This window comes from Alligator sinensis, unplaced genomic scaffold (assembly GCF_000455745.1).
Source record: "Alligator sinensis unplaced genomic scaffold, ASM45574v1 scaffold1517_1, whole genome shotgun sequence".
Classification (NCBI taxonomy): domain Eukaryota; kingdom Metazoa; phylum Chordata; order Crocodylia; family Alligatoridae; genus Alligator; species Alligator sinensis.
Window position 1 is genome coordinate 607,100 of NW_005842459.1, and position 11,509 is coordinate 618,608.

At 49.5% G+C, this 11,509-nt stretch overlaps 1 protein-coding gene across 5 annotated transcripts in view; it reads left to right on the forward strand.

The window, feature by feature from the left end:
• The window catches only part of MICALL2 (MICAL like 2), a 35,668-nt gene extending 24,294 nt beyond the window's left edge, over nt 1–11,374 (forward strand). For all 5 annotated transcript variants that reach the window (XM_006030698.3, XM_025212372.1, XM_025212371.1 and 2 more), the window contains exons 10-17: nt 2,925–3,074; nt 6,094–6,149; nt 6,933–7,056; nt 7,671–7,761; nt 8,212–8,285; nt 8,698–8,812; nt 9,647–9,693; nt 9,782–11,374. In XM_006030698.3, the coding sequence (XP_006030760.1) occupies nt 2,925–3,074; nt 6,094–6,149; nt 6,933–7,056; nt 7,671–7,761; nt 8,212–8,285; nt 8,698–8,812; nt 9,647–9,693; nt 9,782–9,879 (755 nt within the window). In that variant the 3' untranslated portion in view covers nt 9,880–11,374. The remainder of the gene's footprint in view (nt 1–2,924; nt 3,075–6,093; nt 6,150–6,932; nt 7,057–7,670; nt 7,762–8,211; nt 8,286–8,697; nt 8,813–9,646; nt 9,694–9,781) is intronic.
• The last annotated feature ends 135 nt before the right edge of the window (nt 11,375–11,509 follow it).

Here is an 11,509-nt window from a genome sequence, read left to right on the forward strand (position 1 = left end):
CCCCCCCTTCTCCCCCATATGTTTTCTCTCTTCCCTCCCCTTTGTCCTATTTGGGCTTGAAAAAAAAAATGGAGCATGGCATGGATGAGCATGGGATGTGCAAGACAATCTAAGACTGTTAGATGCGTGTGTACTGGTAAAAATAGACTGGCTGCCACCAAAACGTTAGCCTCCCATCCACAGGGAATGGGGTCACTGGCAATAAATATTGTTACTGCTGTTATCTGAAACCAGAGTTTTGGTCACAGGACAGCAGAACAGGCAAGAGGAGAAGTGTTGCATACTGCTGTGATTTCATACCTTCCAACAAAAGCTTGTTCCCTTCACCATGGGACTGACCTTCTTCCCCTGCATTTCCCATGACAGGCTGTTTTCTGTTGCTGACTCTTGTGTGACTTCTTTGATAAATTTTTTCCTCCTGTTTCTCATGCAATACAATCATGAGGGTTGGCTTACAGACCTACTCTTCTTCCTCATGTAAACAGGAGCTGTTGATAAGTCTGTCACATTTTTTTTTTCAGAGAAAAGTTGGGAGGGAGCAGGAGAAGGAAGCTTTGCTACCAGTTGACACTCTGAGACCTAACACTGTCTCAGGGTTTGCCTCTGCAAATTCCTGGCATGTTCAGTTCTTTTTAATCTTGATTTCTTGTTCATTTCACCATCCTTTTATACTCTCTTCTCTTTGTGTTTCCAATGATTTCTTTTCCTCCTTATTAAAAATTTGTTCTCTGGCTTAGCAGTCTCTGTTTCAAGACCAGAATCCTTTTCTACAGCTCTTGCCATGTTGTGGTGGCATGTCTGTCTGCTTTCAACTGCAGGCAAGTCTTGTCATGTGCACTAAACACTGTAGAATTGGACTTGGCTTGATATATATACTCAAGGTTGAGGAATAAACAGTTTACAAATAAAGAGTGCCTATACATGTGCTCTGATGTGTCCTAATGGGAACGTGTTGGAGCAGACCAGACTCAATTCATCTAATCAGAAAGCTCCAGCATGCTGCAGCTTCTCATGTATTCAGGTTTTTGCATTTCAGAATGGCAGCAGGAGCGCTTTAACTAAAGATCATTGAACAAGCTTTAGTTAAAGCGTCCTTGACGCCATTTTGAAATGTGGGATGCTGAATGCACGAGACGCTGTGGGTGTTTTAATTAGAGCAGCTCCCGAGAGCCGCTCTAACTAAAACGTGTCTCCCTCTAACCTCCTGTAAAACATGTCTAGGCACTCAAAGTGTAAATTGCCCCAGTAATTGGTGGGGCTTAGAGAATAGGGTTACAAGGAAAAACATCAACGTTTGAAATTTTTCAGCAAAAAAGGGAGAGACTTGTGAATATGTTCAGTTCAGACAACCCTCGGTAGTAGGAGGAATTCAGGTTTATGTCCTTCCTCGAGTCTTACTTTACCTGAAGTTTCTCTGTGTGGGTGCAGAAGGGAGTGGAAGAGTTTCCTATTTCCAGAAAGGTCTGGTTGCACTTTTTGCTGTAGGTTTCTGTCTCTGAAGGTTGAGGTGATTATTAGAGGAGTGGCCATTTTAATAGGGAGGAATTGGCTGAAAATGAGAAGGGAATCTGGGTGAAAGCAATCATGAAATGATCACCCGGAAAGGGTGAGACTAGCAAAATAATGGACTCTAAGAGGAGGCTCGACATTTACCTGGCTGGGGTCATTTGAGCCCAGTTTTCTCTCCTGCCCATGGCAGGGGGTCAGACTAGAAGATCTACAAGGTCCCTTCTGACCCTACATCTATGAATCTATGACTTCAGCAAACTCAGGGAAGGTAGGATCTCTTTCAAAGAGTCCAAAGAATAACGGAATGCAGGATTGCAAATGGTGAAAGAAGCTCTCCCAATGCAGACAAAAGAAAGTAAAAGGCCAACTTGGCTGCTTCAGGAGCCCTTTAGGGACCTGAACATCCAAATAGATTCTTATAAGAAGGGCAAACAAAGACATCAGACTAAGGATGAGTATAGAGGAATAGCACAGACAGATGGGGTTATCCCTACAGGGGGGCTGAGTGCAAAGAGTTTTAATTAGCAAGGGACATAAAAGGCAACAAGAAAAGGTTCTCCTAATACATTAGAAGTAAAGGGAGACTAAGGAAAGTATGTGTCCATTACTTAAAGAGGAAGAAGAGCAAATAAAGGGTGGCTAGTAGAGGACTGAAACATTTAGTGACTATTTTGCTTCAGTCTTCACTAAAAAGGATTAACTGTGACCAGATAAGACGTAATTAATTTGGAGAATGGAATAACATTGCAGGCCAGAATAAGGTGAGAGAGAAGGGGTTAGGAACATTTTGAGAAGTTAGATATATTCAAGCCATCAGGGCCTGATGAAATTCACCCTAGTGTTCATAAGAAGTTTCCTGATATAGCTGCTGAGCCACAGGTGTCTTATCTCCTGTGTGCAGGATGGGGGAAATCCCAGAAGACTGGAGAAGGGCAAACCTAGCACCTGCCCTTAAAGGGAATGAGGGGAGAGGAAGGAGGTTATGGGAAACATACAGTCTAGGCAGTCTATCTCCATTCCAGGAAGGCACTAGAAAAAAGTTATTAGGGCAATCCACTTTAAGCACCCAATGGATAGATGACATAAATATATAGAACATAGTTACAAAGCAAATGCTAAGTGTGTGGGGCATGGAGGCGCAGTGATGGCACTGCTTGGGAATAATCCAGCTATTTACCAGAAGTTTGATCACCGAACCCCTTCTATCATGGGAACTAGATTGAGATTTGTGCCAGGTATGTCTAGCTGTTGTGTAGGGTGTACCCAGTGTTGCTGTGGAGCTGAGAACAGGTGTAGGACTAGTAGCAAAGGTGGCGATTGAAGGTGTCTGGCTTTGCTGGGTGAGAGGGGCTGTTTTGCAGGACAAAGGTTGAAGCCAGGTGCAGTTCTCACCCTTTCCATGCTTTCCAACTTAGCTCCATCTGCTGCACTGCCTCAGAAGAAGAAGTTGTACCCTGGCCGGGAGCTCTCTATCAGCTGGCAAGCACCCAAGCAAAAATGGGAAGAGCCTGTCACCCCTGCCAAGGAGGAGGAGTCGGGTCACTCGAAGTGGGTCACGGCTCCAGGTAAGGTTCTGGCTCTAGCAACTGAAAGCCTCTGTCTCCTGCTCTCTCTTTGGGCAGCCTGGCAGCAGTGCTTGTTGGCAAGATACCAGTTTCTGGCACTGTCCAGAGATCTGTTACCAAGCCTGCCTCTGTGGCCTTGTCTTGAAAAAGAGCTGTGTGTTCAGCGCTTGCTAGCTTAACACGGTCTCACTAAAAGCCAGCTAGAGACTGTGCCTGGTTGTTGCAGCTGGAGTAGGGGCTTCTGCCCTGGAGGAAGGGTATAAAATGGGGCTCACCTGGGTTTAGCCTTCACCTGAGAAGGGAAAGGACCCCCAGCTTGGCAGTGACTCAGATGATGCCTCCAATCCCCTGCTGAGTGTGAACCCATCCAAACCCAGACAAAAAGGGCACAGAACTAACACGATGGCGACTGCTGTTGCACCATTGGCTTTGTTCTGGTGTTTGTCCCATCCCTGGCTGGCTGTCTCAACGACTAGGGCTGGGAGCACATGTTACTGTGTGTTTTCACAGCACCTAGAACAGCAGGGTCCAATGTCTGGCTGCTTGTTAGGTACTGCTATAGTTGCATGGTTAAAAGCACATGGGAAAATCCGTCAGCACCAGTTAGCTGGACATCTGGCTGCCCCTTGGGATTTTCTGAAACAATGAATATACAATTTCCCTGGATATTGAGATTTTAACATGCTAGTTAGTCCCATGTTAACACTCCTGTTTTCTATGAGTGAAATAGCCACTACCCACAGCAGTTGCTTCCACATACATGAAGTCTTGTCTTGCTTCATTTTCTAGGAGATGGTCTGATGTGGATACAAAAGCTCTCATTTATAACTGAGTAACCAGTCTGAGAGACTGTATAACACAGACCAGTCTGCATATCTGTGCTGCAGCCAGTTTCCTTACTGGTTTTTCAGATTAGGCTGATCGGCCTTTCTCTCAACACTGTGACCCACCATCTTCATCTACCATTGCTGTGGACTGGATTAGGGACAGAGGGCCTGACCCTCTATCATGTCCCTTCTATAGGGCTAAGTAAAAAGCCTTTTTTTTAGTTTCCCAGTAACTCAGGACAGAAAGGGTATTTTTAAACAGCCAGTTAACTATATCGTTCCTCTAACCCTCTAGAAAGATTAATAAAGATATCAATTCTGTGGTTGGGTTTCGGTATACTGGTTTGCTTCAGTATCCTCAGTGTTTTCTACAATGTTTGAGCAAGCAGCTAGGAGTTGAGATCCCATGGTTCTGTTTCAGTCCTTCCCACTGTCTGTGGACAGTGATTTTACTGCTGTTTCTCCACCTGAGTCTGAGTTTCTCTCTTGTATGGAGAGAGAGCTTTTCACGAGAATCGGATTGTGGCACTGAGTGAAGGTGCATGCAGGTCGTGGGACAGAAAGGGCTCTACATATAAAGCAGTAGTCTCTGTCTAAGCTCACAGATTGCTTTGTCTGTCTCCGACCCCGCATTGCGTTGGCTGCGTCCTCCAAACTTCTTGGTCTGTCCCTAGTCACCGATGGTTTTGATGGGGCTTCCACCTTAAAGGGACTCACCTCAGAGATTGCTGAAGGGCTGGGCCTGTGTTGAGACCTGTCCTTGAGCTCTTCCCTGATGACCTGGGAACTGCATCTTTTAGTAATGAACTATGTGACTGCCAAGGAGTATTAGGTGGCTGCCCTGGGTTATGCACTGTGCCTCTTATCTCCCGTGTTCATGCACAAACTAATCTTGGACCATTCCTTTCCCCTGCTATTTTTTAAATGTGTTTTTGCCTACTGCATCTGCTGTTTATTGGGGTAACTACGTTGTCCCACTCACTGTAATGTCCAAGTGCCTCGCTTTCCATATTATGTCCATCCTTAATACCCTTGAGCAGTAAAGCCATGCCAATTGTCCTCATTTTACAGATGGGAAAACTGAGGCACAGAGGGTCTAAGTTTGTTGCCTTTTGCCCCATAGGAAACATTTGGCACAGCAGGGACTTGAACCTGGGTCTCTGAAGTACCAGCCTTCCCTCATTATTTGTTGTTTAAGCATTAGTCTGTGAGCCTTTTTTTTAAAGGCTAGTAATATTGTTAAAGTTTACTTCGGGTGAAAGAGAGAGAGCAGAGGCCAGTATTTCTGACTTCGGCAGACTGCTGGTGGTAGCTGTTTTCTGGAGGGTTACAAAGGCAGAAGGAGAGCCTGTGGGTACGAGACTTTTTTTTTTTCTTTGAACCCAGACCTTGCACAGTGTTCCCATGCTGCATTTCTGTAAATTCCCAGCAGGTCTGTGTTGCTTTAGATCACTGTCACCAAATGTCCTGGTTTTGATGGTGCGGGAGAAGGGGTGATACAATCTCCCTGCTTTCTCTCTTCCACTAGACCTGTTCCCTGCAATCATGGGGGAGCGGGTCTGGATGATCAGGGAGCCTAGATTTCCGCACTTACAGAGAGGCACCCTGAGGCTCCCCGGGGGCACCTCTTTGAAAGCAGACAGGTGCTCTGGGGGCTCGAGGAGCCCTCAAGGTGGCTGGAGAGTGGGAGCAGCTCAGGCTGCTCATACTCTCCTGCCACAAAGCTAATAGACGCCTGCCGCAATAGAGTGACAGAGTCTGTTACTACCTTTTGTCGTGCCACTGGTTTTCATTTGATATGGTGCGAACAGGGTAGCAATGTCTATTGGCTCACAATTTGTGCCATCCTAAAAAAGTTCATTGTGGCAAAAACGAGACATCGGACGACGTCTGTTTGCACCCTGAGTGTCACAAAGCAGGCAGAGACTGTCCCACAGTTTGGGATGATGGGACAAACGGAGGGGAGGGAGTGAAGCGAAGGGGTTGTGGGCACTACTGCAGAGTAATAATGCACAGTAGGAACGAGGGTGGAAGAGGTTTCCTGTGTTGTTCTGTACTAATTGAAGTGCGCATGTTGCTGCTGCCCTCTGTTGGAGGGAATTAGAACGGCTCCAGTTCTAATCCGGGATTAGCTAGTCACCAGCGAGCTGCCTGCTGAGATGCTATAAAGTTGCTCTTTTTTTTCTTTCTAGTTAAACCCTCTGTTCCTCAAAGCTTCCCTGCGAATGAGCCAGTATCTCCAACCAAGGTAGGGAGGTGGAGGCAGCATGGCCTGCATTTTGCCACTAAAAAGAATTGGTATCTTAATCTTATTCTTCCGAAATTGAGCTCCACCGTGAAGTCTATATGCAACTCCCTCTTCATCACTGATATCATCTACGAGAGTTAATTTGCCGGGGTGGAGGGGGAGCAGAAGAGGGCTGTGGGGATTACAGGGTTGGGGTACGGGCAGAGTTATGGTTTGGGGGAGACGCAGTAGTCTCTGTACGCTGCGGAAAGGTGGAAGTTGGAACGCAGATCACAGCCCTGAAATCGGGAGCAGGGCTCACCTTCAGACCTTCCCGAAGGAACATATCACGGGAGCTGCCCTAGCCTGTGTTACCCCCTTGCTATGGCCAAGGTCTTCTGCCACACACTGTGTCTCCTAAAGGCTACAGGAGGGGACTGCATAGTTTCATAGTTGGTCGGGTCGGAAGGGACCTGAGCAGATCATCAAGTCTGACCCCCTGCCATGGCAGGAAAGAGCACTGGGGTCAAACGACCCTGGCAAGATGTTCGTCTGGCCTCCTCTTAAAGACCCCCAGGGTAGGAGCCAGGGTAGATGGCTAGCGAGGGCCCTGCCATAGTGTCCAGCACGGCCTATTCTGCTGAGAATCGCGTCATCTTCTCTAACCTTGGAGGCCCTGTGAGAGAGGACATATTCCAGCCTGTCTCCCTCTAGTTTCTCAGTGCTGCATAGACACTGTCCCCTGGGAGTGGCCCGTGGGAGCGGCTAGCATTTGTTTCTAGCCTCTGTGACTTTGTCCCTCAGCTCCATCCAGACTACATCCCAGAGGAGGAAATCCAGGGGAAGGTGCGAGATATCGAGAAGCAGCTGGATGAGTTGGAGCAGCAAGGAGTCGATCTGGAGAAACAGCTGCGCGGCTGTGAAGGAGGTAAGGGAGGCCTTAGACTGGAGTCGGGACAGGCAAGACTTAATTCCCCCAGTCTGTCTCATCTGCATACGTATTTGTCTTCTGTCCTAGGAGTGTGCATTGAATGTGGGACTCCAGGTATAGTGTGGGAGCCAGGTAAAATGCTGGGAAGATGGACTTCCAACTGATTCTGTCTGTCTCTGTACACATGGTCCCAGCATATCATTGCTAAATTGCCAGTTGGCTGAGGTTTAGGACTCAAAGGCTGCTTCTAAGATGCCTTTGGGACTTCAAGATTCCCTCTTGTGGGCCTTGCTCAAGACTGGCTTTGATGTGGAAAAGCTCAGGCTGGCATAGAGGGGCAGATTGCACTGAAGGCGAGTTGGACAGCCTAAGATGGAGAAAAGCTGGCTGAGTTTCTCCAGCCATCCGTGATGTGCACTGTCTGTAGCCTGAGTAACAAGGGCTACTTGTGTCGGGCCCAGTCCATGTCCAAGTATGGACAAGTAAGCCTTCTTGTGCCTAGAGTAGGTGAATCTGTGCTGCCTTTCATGCACCATCACTGCAGAGGGTTTGGACTTGCTGTAGCAAACGCAGCAGTGAGAGGACATAGTGGTGTTTCGTTTTGTATGCAGATGAATCTGAGGATGCCCTCATGGTGGACTGGTTCAAACTGATCCATGAAAAGCAGCTGCTGCTGAGACTGGAGTCGGAGCTGATGTACAAGTGAGTACAACCAGAAATCTATCCTTGCATCCATCCGTCCTCTCCTACCTCTGAGCAATAAGCTGAGCCCTGACTGCTCCCCTTACAGGTGGGGATAGAGGGGGAGACACTGGGGCAAGGCAGGCTCGAAGAACTGTGTATCATCAGCACCTTGGAACGTATTAGCCGAGGGGGCTTCACCTCCGTCGCCTAGACAAGGGAAGGGCAGTCCAATGCCATGTTGGGTGCCATGAGGAGGAGGTTGCTTAGCGGTCGTCTTGGACAACAGTCCCTGTTGCTAGGATGGGAAGCCTGTTTGTGTAGGTGGCATATGGGCAGCCCAGAAAATCCCTAATATTGGCTGCATTGCCCTGACTCTCTCTAGAAATCCCCGTCTAGAATCCCTTGTCTGCTCCAAAGTGACGCAGGATTCCCCTGGTTTGACCTTGTTGTGTCTCCGGGCTCTTGCAGAATGAAGCAGCAAAGGCTGGAGGAGGAGCAGTGGAATACGGAGAATGAGCTGCGGTGTCTGATGAGCAAACCGGGTTAGTAGCCAGCCCAGCATGTCCACTGTCCTTGCGGTGAGGGGCTTTGTCCAGGCTCTGGGCAAGCAGAAACTTCAGGCTCTGCATTCATGATCTGACTGGTGCAGGTGTCTCTATGGGGTTTTTAGCCCATTGTGGACTCCTGTTTTCTGCTGGACTGGAGACCTCTGGGGCTCTGTGTGGGTTCTCACCTGCATCCAGTCCCGTCTACAGTTTGATAGGGGAGGAGAGCCATGCCTCGGGCAGGATGGGGATGGGTGCGGGAAGGTCGATGTTTGTGAGAAGTATATTGTTCATGGGAAGCAAGCGTGTGTGTGCATGGCCTGCAGCTCGGAGGCAGGTATCAGGCATGAGGCAGAGCCAAGTAAGCGTAGAGCTTGCTGGTGTGAACGGGTCCCCTTGTATTGTGCAGAGGATCTGAAGACGTCCTGGGAGAAGGCACGAGAAAAGGAGCTGCTGGAGTCGTACGTGAGGATTGTCAACGACAGAAACGATATCGTGGATTGCCTGGATGAGGACAGGATCAGGTACGGGACCTCGGGTGATGAGGGAATGATGAGATGACCTGCAGGCGGCTGCTGCTGCCCTCCCCTCTGCCAAACAGTTCTGGTATGGGATGGCTGGCTTGGGTCTCAGTTTAAGCCCCCTCTCCTCCCTCAGTCACTGATGTACTGACGTTTTCCCTTGCCCCCAGTCAGGACAATGGCATGAGGGCAAGGGGCAGGGGGACTCTCTCCACCGGTGCATTTGAGTTGTAGGAGCTTTCTGCACAGCAAAGCTACCATCCCCAGCTGTGCAGCCCTCATACCAGAAGCCATGTAGCTCTGACGGGGGGGAAGCAGCCAGTTGGCATGGTCCCTCAGCAGAGCTGCTTAGGTTGCCTGACATGCCTCATGGAGGCAGCTTCACTGCTTCTAGCTGAGGAGACCCACCTGGAGCCTCTCGGGGTCCTGAGGGCACTGTTGCTAGGATGGGAAGCTCTTGGGTCTTTTCTGCAATGTAGTGGCATGCTTGGCACCTCTCTGCTCCCCCTCATGGAGGACCCTGACCCCATTCTTTTCACTGGCTCCTTTTGGCTGCTTCTTTACTTCTGGGTTTAACATTCCCTTTGAAGCTGAATGTAGGAGGGAAGCCCAAGTGATTTCTGTCTCCATGGCACAGCCTGTGAGGGTGACTGGCCCTGTTGGGCTTGGGCATGGCAGAGGGGCACTGGAGGAGGAGGTGCCTTGGTGGAGTGCTCTTCTCACAGGTGTCACCCCTACCCCGAGGGGGACAGAGCAGAGGGGCAGGCTTCTGGACTTGCCCTTGGGTTCCCCTAAGGAGCATTGGGTGCTGACTAACACAGGCCTCTTCCCTCACAGAGAGCAAGAGGAGGATCAGATGTTGGCAGACATGATCCAGAAGCTGGGTAAGTGCTCTCGTTTTTGGGAGCCCCCTGGGTCTGGGTCCCATTGAGGACAAGGAACTCACGTCCTGTGCTGTCTTCTCACCCACAGATGGGCCTCGTGAAGGCCAGGAGATGGACAAGAGGAAAAACAAGTTCCGGTGGTCCAAGATTTGGAAGCAGAAAAATAAGAACAGGGCTAAGGAGTGAAATACCCTGTGCAGCAGTGCTGATGGCTGTGGCGTCTGAAGGATGTCCCTCCCTCCCTGCTTTTTCCTGCTGTTGAACAGAACCATACGAAAAGGCTCCTTTGCCTTGTGATGTGTACGAAGGGCATGGGGCCCCCTTGCCTCTCGTAAGGGGGACTGATGAGATACCGGTGCTAGCCACCAGCTGACAGCTGCAGCATCCTCCTGAGGATTGGCGCTTTATTCTCATGTTCATCAGTATGAATACAACCCCACCCCTCAGGATAGCACTGTCCCTAGTTCTCCCCTATCCCCCCAGCCAGACAAAGCTGTGCTTGGGAAATGTCCTTCCTCCTTCCCAGCATCCCCTTGCTTTGGGAAGGTTTGGAAGGGCTTGAGAGGCTTCAGAGCCATGAGTTGCCTCATTGCTTCAGGTCTGGGGACTTCTCATTATAACGCTGTTGCCAAGAGGAGCTGCAGGTCCTAGCACAAAGGACAAATGAAGACCTAGGACCATGGCACCGACTCACTTGTTTGAGGAGAGGGTTAGGGATAGAAAGAACTTAGCTGCATTTGGAGGGAGAGATGCTTTCCTTTTGATACTTAGCTGCATGATGGTTTCCAAACCTCCATTCAGAAGCTGCTGCTGGGTTTGTCTCTAGGCCAGCTCTCCCCACAGTGGGAGACCCTTTTCCCCCACCTCTTTGTAGTGGGATACACCAGCTTCCTCTCTGTTGGGGTTATCAGGCAGAGCTTTCATTGCCTCTGGTACGTCATTTTGAAGGTGTCCATAGACCCTTTTAAAACCATCAGCCCACGTGCAGCATGGGGATTCGCTGTTCTCCCCAGCCCTACCCCTTGGTGAGGTAAATACTTCTAATGAACAGTCAAATGCCTCGCTGTGTCAGTGAGTCCAGTAGGTTCAGGGATGGGATGGGGAAGTCGTATCCTGGGCTGAGGGATCTCAGGGAAAAAACTTCTTTTTTTGTCCTCTCCTTTGCACAGTCTGAAAAGGATTGTGCCCGTGCAGATCAGCCTGCAGCCTCTCCTGCCCACCATACTGTGCCTAAAGGGGAGGAAGGTAAAGACTAGGAACAGCAGTTGCAAATCCACATCCTTCTGGCCCTTGCAAGATGTGAAATCATCCTGCGTTTATTCTCCCTCCAGCACAGGGGCTGTCTTTAGGATCCTGCGGGCTGCTGGTCTCTAATGGGATAGCGTTTCCTATCGGCAGTTGGGCTCTGCCTTATTCGCATCATAGAAAAGAAGCTGCAGCCGGATACCTGCTCCAAACAGGTGGTGCAGGATGGTGTGGTGCCAACCTTCCCCACCAGGTGGCAGCAGGGTTCTCTGACCAAATGAGTTTGCCCAGGGCAGCCAAGGCTGACTTGCTCAGGAAGTTTATAAAGCACTAAAGCCCTTTCTCTACTACCGTGTGCGCTGCCTGCCCAGTCGGCAAGGACATGTTGGGTTCACTTTTTTTGTATTTGCAAATGTTTGTATTCAATAAAAAAAATACTTGCAAAAGTAAAACCTGGTGCCTCCTGTGAGATGGCTTTGGTGGCACTGAAGGGCGTGCAGCCTCAGCAGCAGCATCCGGGACTGGACAGCCGGTGACGACAGACTTTGGGTCCCCGTTCAGGTTCAGAGGA